Source organism: Chiloscyllium plagiosum, unplaced genomic scaffold, assembly GCF_037043375.1.
Source record: "Chiloscyllium plagiosum isolate Xiang-an unplaced genomic scaffold, Cpla_swu_hap1 HiC_scaffold_17, whole genome shotgun sequence".
Classification (NCBI taxonomy): Eukaryota; Metazoa; Chordata; class Chondrichthyes; order Orectolobiformes; family Hemiscylliidae; genus Chiloscyllium; species Chiloscyllium plagiosum.
Genome location: NW_028270155.1, coordinates 55,347,257 through 55,360,816, shown reverse-complemented (window position 1 = coordinate 55,360,816; position 13,560 = coordinate 55,347,257). Strand labels below are relative to the sequence as shown.

Genomic DNA, 13,560 nt, shown 5'->3' with positions numbered 1-13,560 from the left:
TTCAAATGGAGTTCTAGTATGTTCATTTTCACATGTTACTTTTTTTTTGCTAATTTTCCCCTTTGGGGAGGCTGGTGACATCTTTTGGACAGCAGAATAGTCACAAGATAATAAAAACAGTGCTAAAATTAAGTACAATGTGGAGCCACTGAACTGGATTGAGGGAATGCTCCACCTAATACACTCATACGCTGACCATTACCTAACCACCACAGGCAAACTACCAGAACATGTGTCATTTTCAAAGTGGAAGCATTGAAGAACCATACGACTAAAATGATGCACCATTCCTTGGAGGAAGAGAAACCAATTACTTCATAAACTCAAATTAAAACAAATTATAAGCAAAATATTCTCAAACCATGTCAAGAGATGAAACAAATGGGCAATAAAGTCAGGGAGGCAGGTTATGTCCTAATTTATAATAAATTATAGACATGCAAACAGAGGCCAGTGTGTGGGTCATAACCTAGACAGTTAAATCAGATCACTGCTGATTACCTTGTACTTTCCAGACAGCACAAGAGAAATGTTCCTGTTCATGAACAGAACAAACACATTGTAAATACAATTGTATGGGTGCGCCATTTTCATCATTTAGGAATTTGAAGAATGAAACCAGGATGTTAAATTTCAGCCCTCTGATATTATAGACTTTCAACAGAGATTCATTGTTTAGTATTAACTGGTGAATATATCAAGCTAAATAAATAAATGACAACCTTCCAATTTAAATTACTGGTTATAAACCAACAGAATTACAATTTGTGGTTATAAGGGTAAAAGTTAGGAAACACTAGGTTAGCTACCTCCTGAATTATACATATTTCAATACCTCAGGTTGCTTAAGTAGTCCTGAAAGTTATAATTTATTAACAGCTTCAATCAGTAAGTAGCTTTCTCAGCATGCCTTCTTCCATACTGGTTTCCCTTTGTAAGCAAGCCAGCCCTTTTCCCTTCCCTCCCGTAGTTTCATTGTCACTATGACAACTTGGCAATAAGAATGTGATAGCCATACCGATGGCTTTAGTGTTTGTGGCATACAAAATGATACGTCTTTGTTCTCTTTTCCAGAAGCGTGCACACTCAGTCCTTTTCTAAACAGCATAGTCAACGTTCTGTCATAGCTTGATGACCCCATTCCTCAGCAGGTCCATATTAATGCCAAGCTATTTATTGGTAAAGGATACAAAGTCAACTCTAAACCAAGGCACTAATCTGAAGATTAGAAAAATTAAAACAAACCAACTGCATTGTACAAAACACCATTTGTTACTTGCTGTTTTCATGGTAAAGGTTATGATCTCAAAATACAGATTTCAAGGAATATAAGCATTTTGTTAGTTCGGCAAGGTCTCTGCACATTCATGACATCTGTGCTGGAAAACACAATGGCAGCACATACAGGTGAACATTCTCAGAGAGGCTTACATAAAAGGCCTGTTCCCGCAGGGATGGTGTATCTGGAGGACTCTGATTGTATGTGGAGAATCGCTTGTTCACAGTGGGCACTTTGTTGACAGTGCTGGCAGAAGAGGTTTGATCATCTTTGTCAAATGGACTGAAAGAGACAGAATAAATGAGCTAAGACATGTGGAAGTTTGCTGAATTTTTTAAAATTATACCGAGATCTCACCAAAACCATACTTTTTGTACTCTAATTACTTCAGTAATTTTTCACTCTTTCAATTCAAGCTTTCAATTCATAATATGATACAAAAGTGTATGCAGACTGTGGGATATGATTAATTTATGCTGATCTTGGTGCACTCACCAAGAGCTGACAAAGTTCTTCAGAGTGTGATTACAGCTGTCCAGTTAACAACTGGCACAAACTAAACAGTTCCTACCACATCCTGCAACTGACCATGGACTCGTGCAAAGCAATGTCAAATAAAAACCTGAATGCTCTATCCCAGTCAGTACATACCTGGGAGGAAAGGATTAAACTGGTGTTGATTAGTAGATTAATTTGCTTTTGGTTTCACACAGCAAATTATGTCACGCATTGGGATTTAGCCATTTACCTAACTTACTACAGGAGCAGAAGGAAGAGATAGGCCACTCTGTGTACGCAGAGGGGGATGGAACCTGCACTTGAAATAATAACTCTAAACACTTCAGATTTCAGATTAAAAGCTGATACAACAAGTGAACTTTCAAATAAACAAGTACGCTCATAAACGCCATGATTCAGCATCGGCAACCTAACATCCTTGCTTTTTGAGATCAGCAGTAAAGTAACTAGTTAAAAATCACACAACACCAGGTTATAGTCCAACAGGTTTAATTGGAAGCACACTAGCTTTTGGAGCGACGCTCCTTCATCAGGTGGTAGTGGAGGGCTTGATCGTAATTCTGTGTTACGATCGAGCCCTCCACTATCACCTGATGAAGGAGCGTCGCTCCGAAAGCTAGTGTCCTTCCAATTAAACCTGTTGGACTATAACCTGGTGTGTGATTTTTAACTTTGTATACCTCTGTCCAACACCAGCATCTCCAAATCATGAGTAAAATAACTAGGTATTGATCGTTAAATCCATGAACATTCTCCTCTCTTTGACTCGTGGGGATAAACCTCATCCTTTCCATCCAAAACAGTGAGAGAAGGCACCATCTCGCCAAACAATTGAGAAAAATCACAAAGATGCATGTGTATATGCCTGTGTATGTGCAACTGTTTTTGTATTGGGGGAGGGGATGTTACACTATTTATCAAAAGAACAAGTGGTAACATCTTTCATACACCCTGCACCTAGACAACTACAGTTCTGATGATAGAACTTAAACATGAAGCTATTGAAAGAAATAAAATCGAATGATCAGCAATAATTAATGGTTTAAATGGATCAGAACTATGCAAGAGATGGGATAGAAAGCTGCTTTGTAAGGTGGGTACATGTGGGAATCGAGTATAGGAGCAGGAGCAGCCCGTGTGGCCCACTGGACCAGAGTCACGACCCGCAATTTCAGGCCCCGCTTTACATACTTCCAAACAAGACAAACATAACCAACATATTCTGCTACTGCATCAGAAAATGATAGAAGAATGAAACATAAGTACCCAAGAAGTGCACAAAGGAAACCTCAAATAAAACCACAATCACTACTTGCCCTTGAAAAAGCCCAACTTATTCAAAGATAAACACTGCAGAAAACACTGCAGATAGTAGATTGGGCATGATCATGAAGATTTTTTTAAAGTTTCAAATGTTACGAACAGTCACTTGCCAGTAACATTAGCCACTTCTTTCTCCATGGATGTGGTAAGGCCTGCTGAGATTTTCCAGTACAGGCTGTTCTACTATAACGACCTGTACTGGCCATATAACAACTCATTCCTGATGAAGGGCTTATGCCAGAAACGTAGACTATTCTGCTCCTCGAATGCTGCCTGACTAGCTGTGCTTTTCCAGTACCACACTCTCAACTCTGACCTCCAGCATCTGCAGTCCTCACTTTCTCCCTGTTCTGCTATAACGTGCATTTTGTTAACACAAATTTGCTATAACCCAATTGACAAATTAGGGACACTTTCTAAACTGTGAAATTTTAAAGTGTGTATCGGTTATAATGCAGTTCCAGCCCCATTAGTTTAAATGGTGCTGCTATTATGCGATTTTCTTATAACACTGATTGCATGAGAATGGAACTACCGTGTTATAGCAGAACTGACTGGATTTTGTGTTATCCTTTCTAATCTTCAGTTGGGATTTCATTGCAGAGTACAGGTACTGAAAAGTAACCATGACCTCATTAATCTGAAAAGTTTTCAATTCTCTTGCATTCGAATATTTTCAGCTTTCTCGTCCTACTGTTATTGGAGCTGCTCATCGTGTAGGTAAAAAATAAACCGCGCGGTTGTGAAAGTGTATGTAATGTTAAGACATACACGGATGGCAATTAAATATAAAACTACATTGCTATTCTTAACTTTGTGTAGCCAAAGGACTGATTTTGGCCTCAATGCATTGACGGAGATAGCAATGTCCTGGAAAAGGAGGGTCACTCGACTGCTTAATTCAAGACCCATAGATAGTAAGAGACATTTGAAGATAATGTGTTTTTTTTTGCTTGGAAGAATATAGACTGATAGCTAAGATTAAGATATTTAAAATTAGGAAGGAATTGGATTTTGTCAATATGGATAACTCACTAGAGGTTGAACGAGGAGGCATCAGTACAAACCACAACAATATAGTCGTGTTAGATGCCAGATGTCACCTCTTCTCCACAGAGAGCTACCAACCACTGGAATAAGTGGCCAGTTTCGATAGTTAATTGATACTTTGCATTGAATGTGCAAAGTGTTGCTGAAAAATAGTTTGAGAGAGTGAAAAGTGTATCGTGTATAGAATGGAGTTCAACTGACAAGAATAAGAATACCACTGCAGTCACCTGGAGCTTGCTTCATTTCCTGAAGAAAAGGGTTCCTACATACCAATTCAGATCTAAGCTGGTTGGTAAAATAGAACATTCCTTTACTCATCACTACTTGTTCCTGCTTTATATTTACTCAGTAAATTAACTAATCAATTACCTTCTTAATTCAAGTTTGCAGCTTAATTCTCGCTGTGCTCACAAAATATCAAGGCATTTATTTTACAACACATTGTGCAACCAAGGAAAAAAGACGTGGTGTTGGCATTTAACGATGTACACAGATTGCACCACGTGCGACAGTGAGACACCACCTGATATTTATTTTCTCGTCATTACTTTGTATGTTCTGTGAGATTTCTGTTGACTTGCAGATAAATGCATTATTTAGCTGAAAACAGCCCAAACGAGGAGTCAACTCTTAATAATTTAAGAGCTTGAGCTAAGCAGATCCTATGCAGTTGTGTTATAATTCTGAATGACAGACTTCTTGTAAAACTTACAGTGGAACTTGTCGTGGATTGCAAATGAAAGGGTCTATTGTAATCAGATGAAAGTGCTCCTTTGATTATCTAACATTCTTATTAATTTTTGCTGTGGACAAAGCATTTTTCATTCCATGAACACACTACAAAAGGCTAATCTCATAAGAATTTTAGACTATTGAAGACTTACTTCCAAACGACCTCTAGGCTGAGTTTAATAGTTCCCAGGTCATTGATATCCACAGCGACAGACTGAGGCAGGGCTGCAAACAAATCTTTTGTTTCACAGGAGACATTGCCAACTATGACGTGATTTGCCAAGCTTTTCAGCTCTGTTACCTGCAAGAATGAACCAATTAACATCCTTGATGCTTCACAGCTTCGCAGAACAGTTTTTAAATCAGTGAGCAAAAAATGCCACTCACGAATGCCATCCCAATTGTGGGTGTAACATTACAGTTTGCTATTACTTTAAGTGCTACATAATTTACAATGTTAAACTGGAACAAAACCCGGTGCAATGCTATGTAGGTATTAGAAGCTTTGGCAGGCTCACAAAAGAACTTCACCATTGCAGAAACTCAGATTAAGATCTGCTCTTGAAACTTCTTTCTCCCCTGACCTCAGATTATGATTCCTACATCCTTTGGATTGGCGTCGGTTTGTGTAATGGTAGGGGGATGAAAGAAATACCGATTAACTTTTGGACTGCCTTTCCAGGCCATCAGAAGATGAACAACTTTGTGACTCATTTTAAAATATTGTTAAATTTACAAATATCCAAGTTAGCCATAATTCTGTTGCACTTCATATCTCATAGACCTGGCTCCTGTTATTGGAGAATGAGTTTACCCAGTGAATACCAGAAACATATAGAGGCAGGAGCATTCATGGATCAATTCAAACTGCCTGGGGAGCGACAATAAAAATGTTGCATTTGGCCTCAATGTCCTGGGGTTATAGCAGGTGGGGAAGAATGGAAATGAACAGACAGGATTCTCACTCCCTTATTTACAACCCAGTGATGCAACATTCTGCAAAGATCATTTGCAGCATAAGATTCAGCAATGATGACCATGCAACTGCACAGGCTCCCAACTTTCCCCATTATAATTCATACATGAGGAATGGGCACTTGAGAGTTCCACAGGTAAGCAATTGTGTGACATTTCACCCACAAGGAATCAAAACCTTCAAGAAAGGAAAATAAAAGCAAAGTACAAAGGATTGAAATAAAAACAGAAAATGCTGGAGAAACTCAGAAGGTCTGGCAGCATCTGTGGAGTTAGAATCAGAGTTATCGCCACAGATGATGCCAGACCTACTGAGTTTATCCAGCATTTTGTTTTTCTCCAGCCTCAATAAAGAAGCTTGCCATCATGCTTTCAATAGTGATGATGAAACATTGCAGAAATTCATCAAAGCTCCTCAGACAACACCTTCCACACCCATGACCACTGCCACTTAAAGATAAAGGCAGCAGGTACATGGCAGCACCAACACTTGCAAATTCCCCTCCAAACCACTCACCATTTTGACTTAGAAATATCTGGTCATTCCTTCAGTGTTGCCGGGTCAAAATCCTGTAATAACCTTCCTCACAGCATTGTGGGTGTACGAACACCAAGTGCACTGCAATGTTTCAAAATGGCAGCTGACCACAAGCTTCTCAAGAGCAACTAGGGATTAGCAATAAATGCTGGTTCAGCCAGCATCATCCACATCCCATGATTGCATCAAAATAACAAAATATACAAAATACTGAGTGATTTTTGCCCCCATTAAATCCAGCGGGTATAGCTCAATCTCAGCAGTTTTATCCTATGCAGCAGTTATTTATGTTACTTCAATTTACAGCATGTCTAAAATTTAACAATATGTTTTAGGATCACTGAGTTACAAGAAATAAAAACAGAAAGTACTGAAGAAACTCAATAGGTTGGCAGTGTCTGTGGAGAGAGAAAGTTAACATTTTGAGTCTGAAATGGCTCATGTAGGAAGTCTGACTCAAAACATTAACTGTTTCTATCTCTACAGTTTCTCCAGCACTTTGTTCTGTCCACCCTTAATGAAAGGCACTAAATCACTAAATCTCTCTACCCGCATAGTTTGAAGTAAAAATTTTACAATCAAAGATCATTTTATGATTTGGAATAGAAGCAATGGTTTGACATAGGTGAGTACAATATTTTACAAGGATCTGTGCATACAGCGAAAACATCAGATAAATGACTGCAGTCCTTCATATGATAAATTCAGCTGGACAGTCAGGGGGAGGCTGTGTATAAAGTTTCTGAGAGGTTGGAGATCACTTGGATGTTCTTTTGTAAGGAACACTGCAGCATGGAATAGGGTGAGGACAGAACTTAAATTTTAGCTTCCAATTTTTGTTTTATCCCAATTTTTGCTCAAAAGGATTTTATTTTTAGTATGGCCAAGGTTAACGGTCAGGGTATTTGGCTTTTCAGTGTGGCAGTCTGTGGTAATAAAAGTTGAAGTTGTTTCTTGCACAAATCTTTGCATAAACTGACCTCCTGCTGAAGAATGTTCTCTGCATAAACAGGAAAAAGTTTAGCAAACAAAGTCATGTCGGGTGTCTCATTGCACTGAGAACACTATTCTCTCCAAACAGATTTTATTTGATGAAACTTAATATCAGAAAGGTGGGTGAGTGAGCGAGTGAATGAGTTTGAGAGTAGCCTTGAGTCTTTACCTTGATTGAGAGGAACTCTGTAACGAGAGGCTGGAATACCATCTCCTCACCATCCCACACTTGCTTCCCGTTTGCTTCAATGCGACCTTTCAACTTCCACCGCTGGCGGCCATATTTCATGAATATCTGGCAACAGATGTTAGAAGGATTTATGACACATCGTAAATACATTCATCTCCCTACTCCCTTCTCAGACTAAGACAAAAATCAAAGCTATATGGTCAGACAGCAATATATGGATATTCCTTTAGCAATAATATCAAGATATTGGTTAGTCAAAATCTTTTATTCTAACTACAATTTACAATTTTTAGACGTTTGTGTCATAGTGCACCATTACCAAATAGCTCTTGTATTCAGAGTTTGGAATAAAAATGTAAAGTCGAAGACTGTGGTGCTGGAAAAGCACAGCTGGCCAGGCAGCATCCGAGGAGCAGGAAACTCAACGTTTCAGGCATAAACTCTTCATCAGGAATGGTGGGAGGTGGCCCAAGGGCCTGAGAAATAAATGAAAGGGGGTGGGGCTGGGAAGAAAGGTACCTGGGAATGCAATAGGTAGATGAAGGTTGTGGGAGGGGGGTAGGTGATAGGTCAGAGAGGAGGGTGGATCAGATAGATGGGAAGGAAGATGGACAGCTAGGACAGTGCTGAGTTGGAAGACTGGATCTGGGATGGGGGGATGGGGGGAGGGGGGGGGGGGAAGGAAATGGGGAAACTGGTGAAATCCACATTGATCCTGTTGGTTGGAAGGTCCCAAGGCGGAAGCTGAGGCATACTTTCTCCAGGCGTCAGGTGGCTAGAGTTCGGCAGTGGAGGAGGTCCAAGACTTGCATGTTCTTGGGGAAGTGGGAGGGGGAAGGTGAAGTGTTCAGCCACAGGGAGGTGGGATTGTTTAGTGTGTGTGTCCCAGAGATGTTCTCTGAAACGTTCCGCAAGTTGGTGTCCTGTCTCTCTTCTCACTTAACCGCTCCACCCTCCTCTCTGACCTATCACTTTCATCCCCACCTTCATCTACCTATAGCATTCCCAGCTACCTTGCCCCAGCCCCACTCTCCTCCCATTTATCTCTCAGCCCCGTTGGGCCACCACCGTCATTCATAATGAAGAGCTTATGCTCGAAACATCGACTCTCCTGCTCCTCGGATGGTGCCGAACCGGCTGTGCTTGTCCAGCACCACACTCTTCGACTCAGATCTCCAGCATCTACAGTCCTCATTTTCTCCTCATAAAAATGTAAACTTTGCTGTACTGTGCTTTCTAGCAAATTCCCCAAAGGTTTTGCATGTTTATCCAGTGAGGAGCCAAGCCAAACACAAGTAAATCTTATGAATGATTCCCAGTTTGTGCTGAAGTAGCTCATTTTTTTAAGTAGCAGTGCTACAACTAATCTCACCACCTGGGTTAAAGAGACCAAAATAGGCCAAGGAACCAACTGTGCTTCTCTTTCACAAAAAAAAAGTGATGAAGTGAACACAGTAATTATAGAGGAGAAAGTGAGGTCTGCAGATGCTGGAAATCAGAGATGGAAATGTGTTGCTGGAAAAGCGCAGGTCAGGCAGCATCTAGGGAACAGGAGAATCGACGTTTCGGGCATCAGCCCTTCTTCCTGAAGAAGGGCTGATGCCCGAAACGTCGATTCTCCTGTTCCCTAGATGCTGCCTGACCTGCTGCGCTTTTCCAGCAACACATTTCCAACAGTAATTATAGAGGTGAACTATTGGAAAGGAAAGCCTTAGTGGAGGAGGAAATATTAGGTTGTTGAATACCTTTGAAAGTGAGTAAGTAACCAGCTTTGGAAGAAAGGCACCTCAAATGAACAAGAAAAGGAATAGCAAAGGTTCTGGCGATCTATTTTAAATTCTCTCAAGTTACAGGCATGCTGCCAGAGGACTGCTAATATTGTACTGTTGTTTAAAAAGTTAGGAAGGCAGAGGCTGATTAATAGACATCAGTCAGCCAAACCTCAGCTGTGGGCAAATTATTGGAAAACATTCTGAGGCACAGAATAAATCTTCAGTGAAAAGACACAATTAATCAAGGACAGTCTACGCTCACTTGTTAGTGAAAGATCACATTTGACTAACCCAAATGAAATTTAAGGCTACCATGTTTGATATTATTTCTATTGATTTTCGAAAAGCAGAATGAAGAAAAGAATTTTAAATGTTTATGGACTTTGAAGGAAAGTGGTAAGATGGATCAAAATTAATTCAGTGGCAAGAAGCAAAGAGTAATGGTGTTTTTAGTGACTGCTAAGTTAATGAGGATTCATCGAGCTTAGTAGTGGGCCCTTCACTGTTTGGGATACCAATAATTTAGATTTGCACACAGGAATGATGCTTAAAAAGTTTGTAAATTACTTGAAAATTGATCAATAGCTGACTATAAGGAAGCAATTTGTAGACAGCAGGAAATTATTAATGAACTAGTCAGATGATTAGTAACGTAACAAATGAAATTCAGTCTAGCCAATGGTGAGGCAATGCACGTGGGGAGGTCAAACATTACAAGGAAACATACAGTAAACAGAGAAACTGAGCGACTTTGTTGATAGATCTCCGTAGATAGCAGGACAGGTAGATACAAGAGGTCAAGGCATTGAGAATGAGAGAGGGAGGTTTTGCTGGAACCGCATAAAACCACCAGAATGCTGTCTCACGTCTAGGCACAGTGTTGCGGGCACAATTTGGTTGCACTTGAGGGGATATAGAGGGGACTGACAAGGATGTTGCCCGATAGAAAATTGCAGCTATGACAAAAGTTTGGAGGTCATTTCATTTTAATAGGGGAGGCTGTAGGGAGATTTAATTGGGGAGCATAAAAGAACAAGCATCCTGGATTAGATGAAATGTAAGGATTGATTTCTTTTAAAGAAATCAACTATCAAGAGGTCACAGATTTCAAGTAAACGTTAAAAGAGGAGTTGAAAAGAAATTTTTCAGAGGGTAGTGGGAATTTTGAACTCTCTCTTGAAAAGGATGGGAAAAGCATAAACCTTCATTTGTTTTTTAAAAAAGTATTTGGCTAAGCACATAGGAACAGGAATAGACCATTCAGACCATCGAACCTGCTCTACCATTTAACACAACCTGACTGAACAATTCAATCCCTTTTGCCCAGACTATCCCCATATTCCCTTATATCATTGAGAATCAAATTCTTCCTGAATATATACTCAAATACACTCCAAGACTCATCTTCCACAGTGCACTGAAGTAGAGAATTCCAAAGGTTCACAATTCTCCAAGTAAGAAAATCTTGGTCCTACCCTCTGAAAAATTTCTTTTCAACTCCTCTTTTAACTTTTACTTGAAATCTGTGACCTCTTGATAGTTGATTTCTTTAAAAGAAATCAATCCTTACATTTCATCTAATCCAGGATGCTTGTTCTTTTATGCTCCCCAATTAAATCTCCCTACAGCCTCCCCTATTTTCAAATTGCTTCCTGGTTGTAGACTCCCCAGTTATGGAAACATCTTTCCTGCAACAACTCTGTCTATCTCTTTAAGTATTCTAAGATCAACTTCGCATTCTAGGAAATTCTTGAGTCTGCAGGGCTTGCTTGTCCAGTGTGGCTTCATAGGATAGTCTCAACATCTGGGAACAAATCTGGGAAGCCATAACCTACATGGGTATGGACCAGGAGCTGGAAGGTGGGATTAGGCTGGATATTTCCTTTTAGCATGAACATATTGAATTGAACGAACTCCTTCTGTGTCCTTAACGGTTTCTATAATTCTACACTTTTAATCATTGCTTGGTGAGTCTCTGATGAAAGCAAGTGCGTGTGTAAACATAGGTCAAGGACAGGATTTAGCTTAGCTTAGCTCTTATACTTCTGGCAATCAAGGTCACTGCTGTAACTCACACAAGAATGACAGTCCCTTGGGCAAACTGTCTACCATTGGTTGACTAGTGAAGATTTACACAGCAAATAATGTGGATTTTCCAGTGAGACAGGGAGGACATGTTCAACAGCGACGTAAAAAAGATGCTATCATTTTGGAAATCAAAACGTTAGAGAGCTCAGCATGGAGGTCCCAAATTACAGGAAGATTGCAAGACACGTTAAAATTTAAATGTAAAGGTGGAAGAACCTTCACCAATGTGTTTCAACGTATTGTGAACAGTGCGTCATAAGAGATTAGCTCAGAACAGGTGACAGTTTCCTTAATGTGGTTAAAGAAAAGCCTTTTGAATTGAGGTTTGCTTGTAATAAAAAAAGTCTCAAATGTTGAAAATCCTTTCTCACCTCATATTGATCTCCTGGGCAGAGACGTGCAAATCCTGCAAGCCCTGAAATAAGACACACAAATTGTAAAAGAAGACGACACATCAATTGAAGTCTAGCACACAAAATGAAAGAAAATTATGATCGTTACAACACAGATTACAGCCCCTGTGAACTATATTAGGATATAATCAAGGTAGGTACAGGTTATAAAGTACTAAAAGGAAGGCTAGATTATAATTTAGGGGAAATACTCAACATCAAAATTCTTTGCAAGACTGGAGCAAAATTATGCTCTTTGTACCACCAAGCTTTGAAAGAGTTGGAGGTTCCTTTGACAGGGTTTCATGCACAAGTGCTCCCTCTGTTTAAACATTTATTTGCGAATGTAAATACTAACATCTTGATTTTCAATTAGTTCGGATCATTTTTAAAGTGCAAAAACATAAATGTAATGCTCCTTTTTATAATACATAAGGAATGACATGAATTAAACAACAGTGGTCATAATTGAGGGATCAGTAAATTTGAATTGTTGGGATTGGGGAGTTAACATCAGCCTGTAAACATGGAGCAATGGAACAGACAGTGGACTTTGGATGGACACAGTTTAGGGAAAATGAAAGTTGTCTGAACAGACCAGTTCTGAGACAGAGATCATGACCTAGTAGAATTATTGTTGGACTATTAATCCCAGAAAAAATCAGCTAATGTTATGGGTCTTAGGATCAAATCTCGCCCCCGCAGATGATGGCATTTAAATTAAGAATCTACTGATGACCATGAAACTATTGTGGCTTGTCTAAAAAACACATCTGGTTCACTAATGTCCTTCAGGGAAGAAACTTTCACCCAGTCCAGCCTACATGTGACTCCACAGCAACATGGTTGCCTGAAACAACTCAGTTATAACAATTGCTACAAAGTTTCAACAAAGAAATGAAACCATATGGACCACCTGGCGTCAACCTAGACACCTTAAATGACAAAGACAAAAGCACCCCTGTGCACCCTGCTAGAAACAGCCCTGTTGATACCTGCACCTCCCCCATACCCCCACCCGACCCTCCCGTCAAAGTTGAGGGAGTTGTCTCACAGATTAATTGAGCAACAGCCTGACAGAGTCATACTCATGGAATCATACCCAGCAGTCAATGCAAGGACATCACCATCACCATTCCTGGATCTGTCCTATCCCACCAATGGGACAGACCCAACAGAGGTGGCGTCACAGTTGTATACAGTCGGGAGGGAGCCGCCCTCTAAGTCATCAACATTATCCCCGGTAGTTTTATGGTATCAGGTCAATCAGGTCAACCTCCTGAATATCACAAACTCAATTGGCAGCTGAATCAGCACTCCTCCATGTGGAATGACACTTGGTGGAAGCTCTGAGGGTGGCAAGGAGTCAAAATGTACTCTGGGTATGGCACTTCAATGTCCACCACCAAGAGTGGCTCAAAAGCAGCACTACTGATCAAGCTGGTTGGGTCCTAAAGGACATTACTACTTGACTGGGTCTGTAGCAGGTGATGAGGAAACCAATATTACCAATCTGCCAGTTGCAGCTTTAGGTTGCAACATTACCAATCTGCCAGTTGCAGCTTTACCAATGACAGTATTGGTAAGAGTGACCACTGTGCAGTCCTTGTGGAGATGAAGTCCCACCTTGACATTGAAAATATCCTCCATTGTGTTGTGTATCACTACTACCATGCTAAATGAGATATTCTTCGAATACATCTGTCACC

The 13,560-nt window shown here is 40.1% G+C and overlaps 2 protein-coding genes across 6 annotated transcripts in view; one reads left to right on the top strand and one right to left on the bottom strand.

Moving 5' to 3' along the window:
• ripor1 (RHO family interacting cell polarization regulator 1) overlaps positions 1–13,560 on the bottom strand; it is a 328,143-nt gene that overhangs the window by 59,530 nt on the left and 255,053 nt on the right. For all 5 annotated transcript variants that reach the window (XM_043707051.2, XM_087995931.1, XM_043707049.2 and 2 more), the window contains 4 exons: positions 11,831–11,874; positions 7,579–7,704; positions 5,056–5,204; positions 1,432–1,561 (listed from right to left, as the gene is read on the bottom strand). In XM_043707051.2, the coding sequence (XP_043562986.1) occupies positions 1,432–1,561; positions 5,056–5,204; positions 7,579–7,704; positions 11,831–11,874 (449 nt within the window). The remainder of the gene's footprint in view (positions 1–1,431; positions 1,562–5,055; positions 5,205–7,578; positions 7,705–11,830; positions 11,875–13,560) is intronic.
• Positions 1–13,560, top strand: part of LOC122558739 (uncharacterized) — a 120,489-nt gene that overhangs the window by 89,871 nt on the left and 17,058 nt on the right. The gene's annotated exons all lie outside the window — the stretch shown is intronic.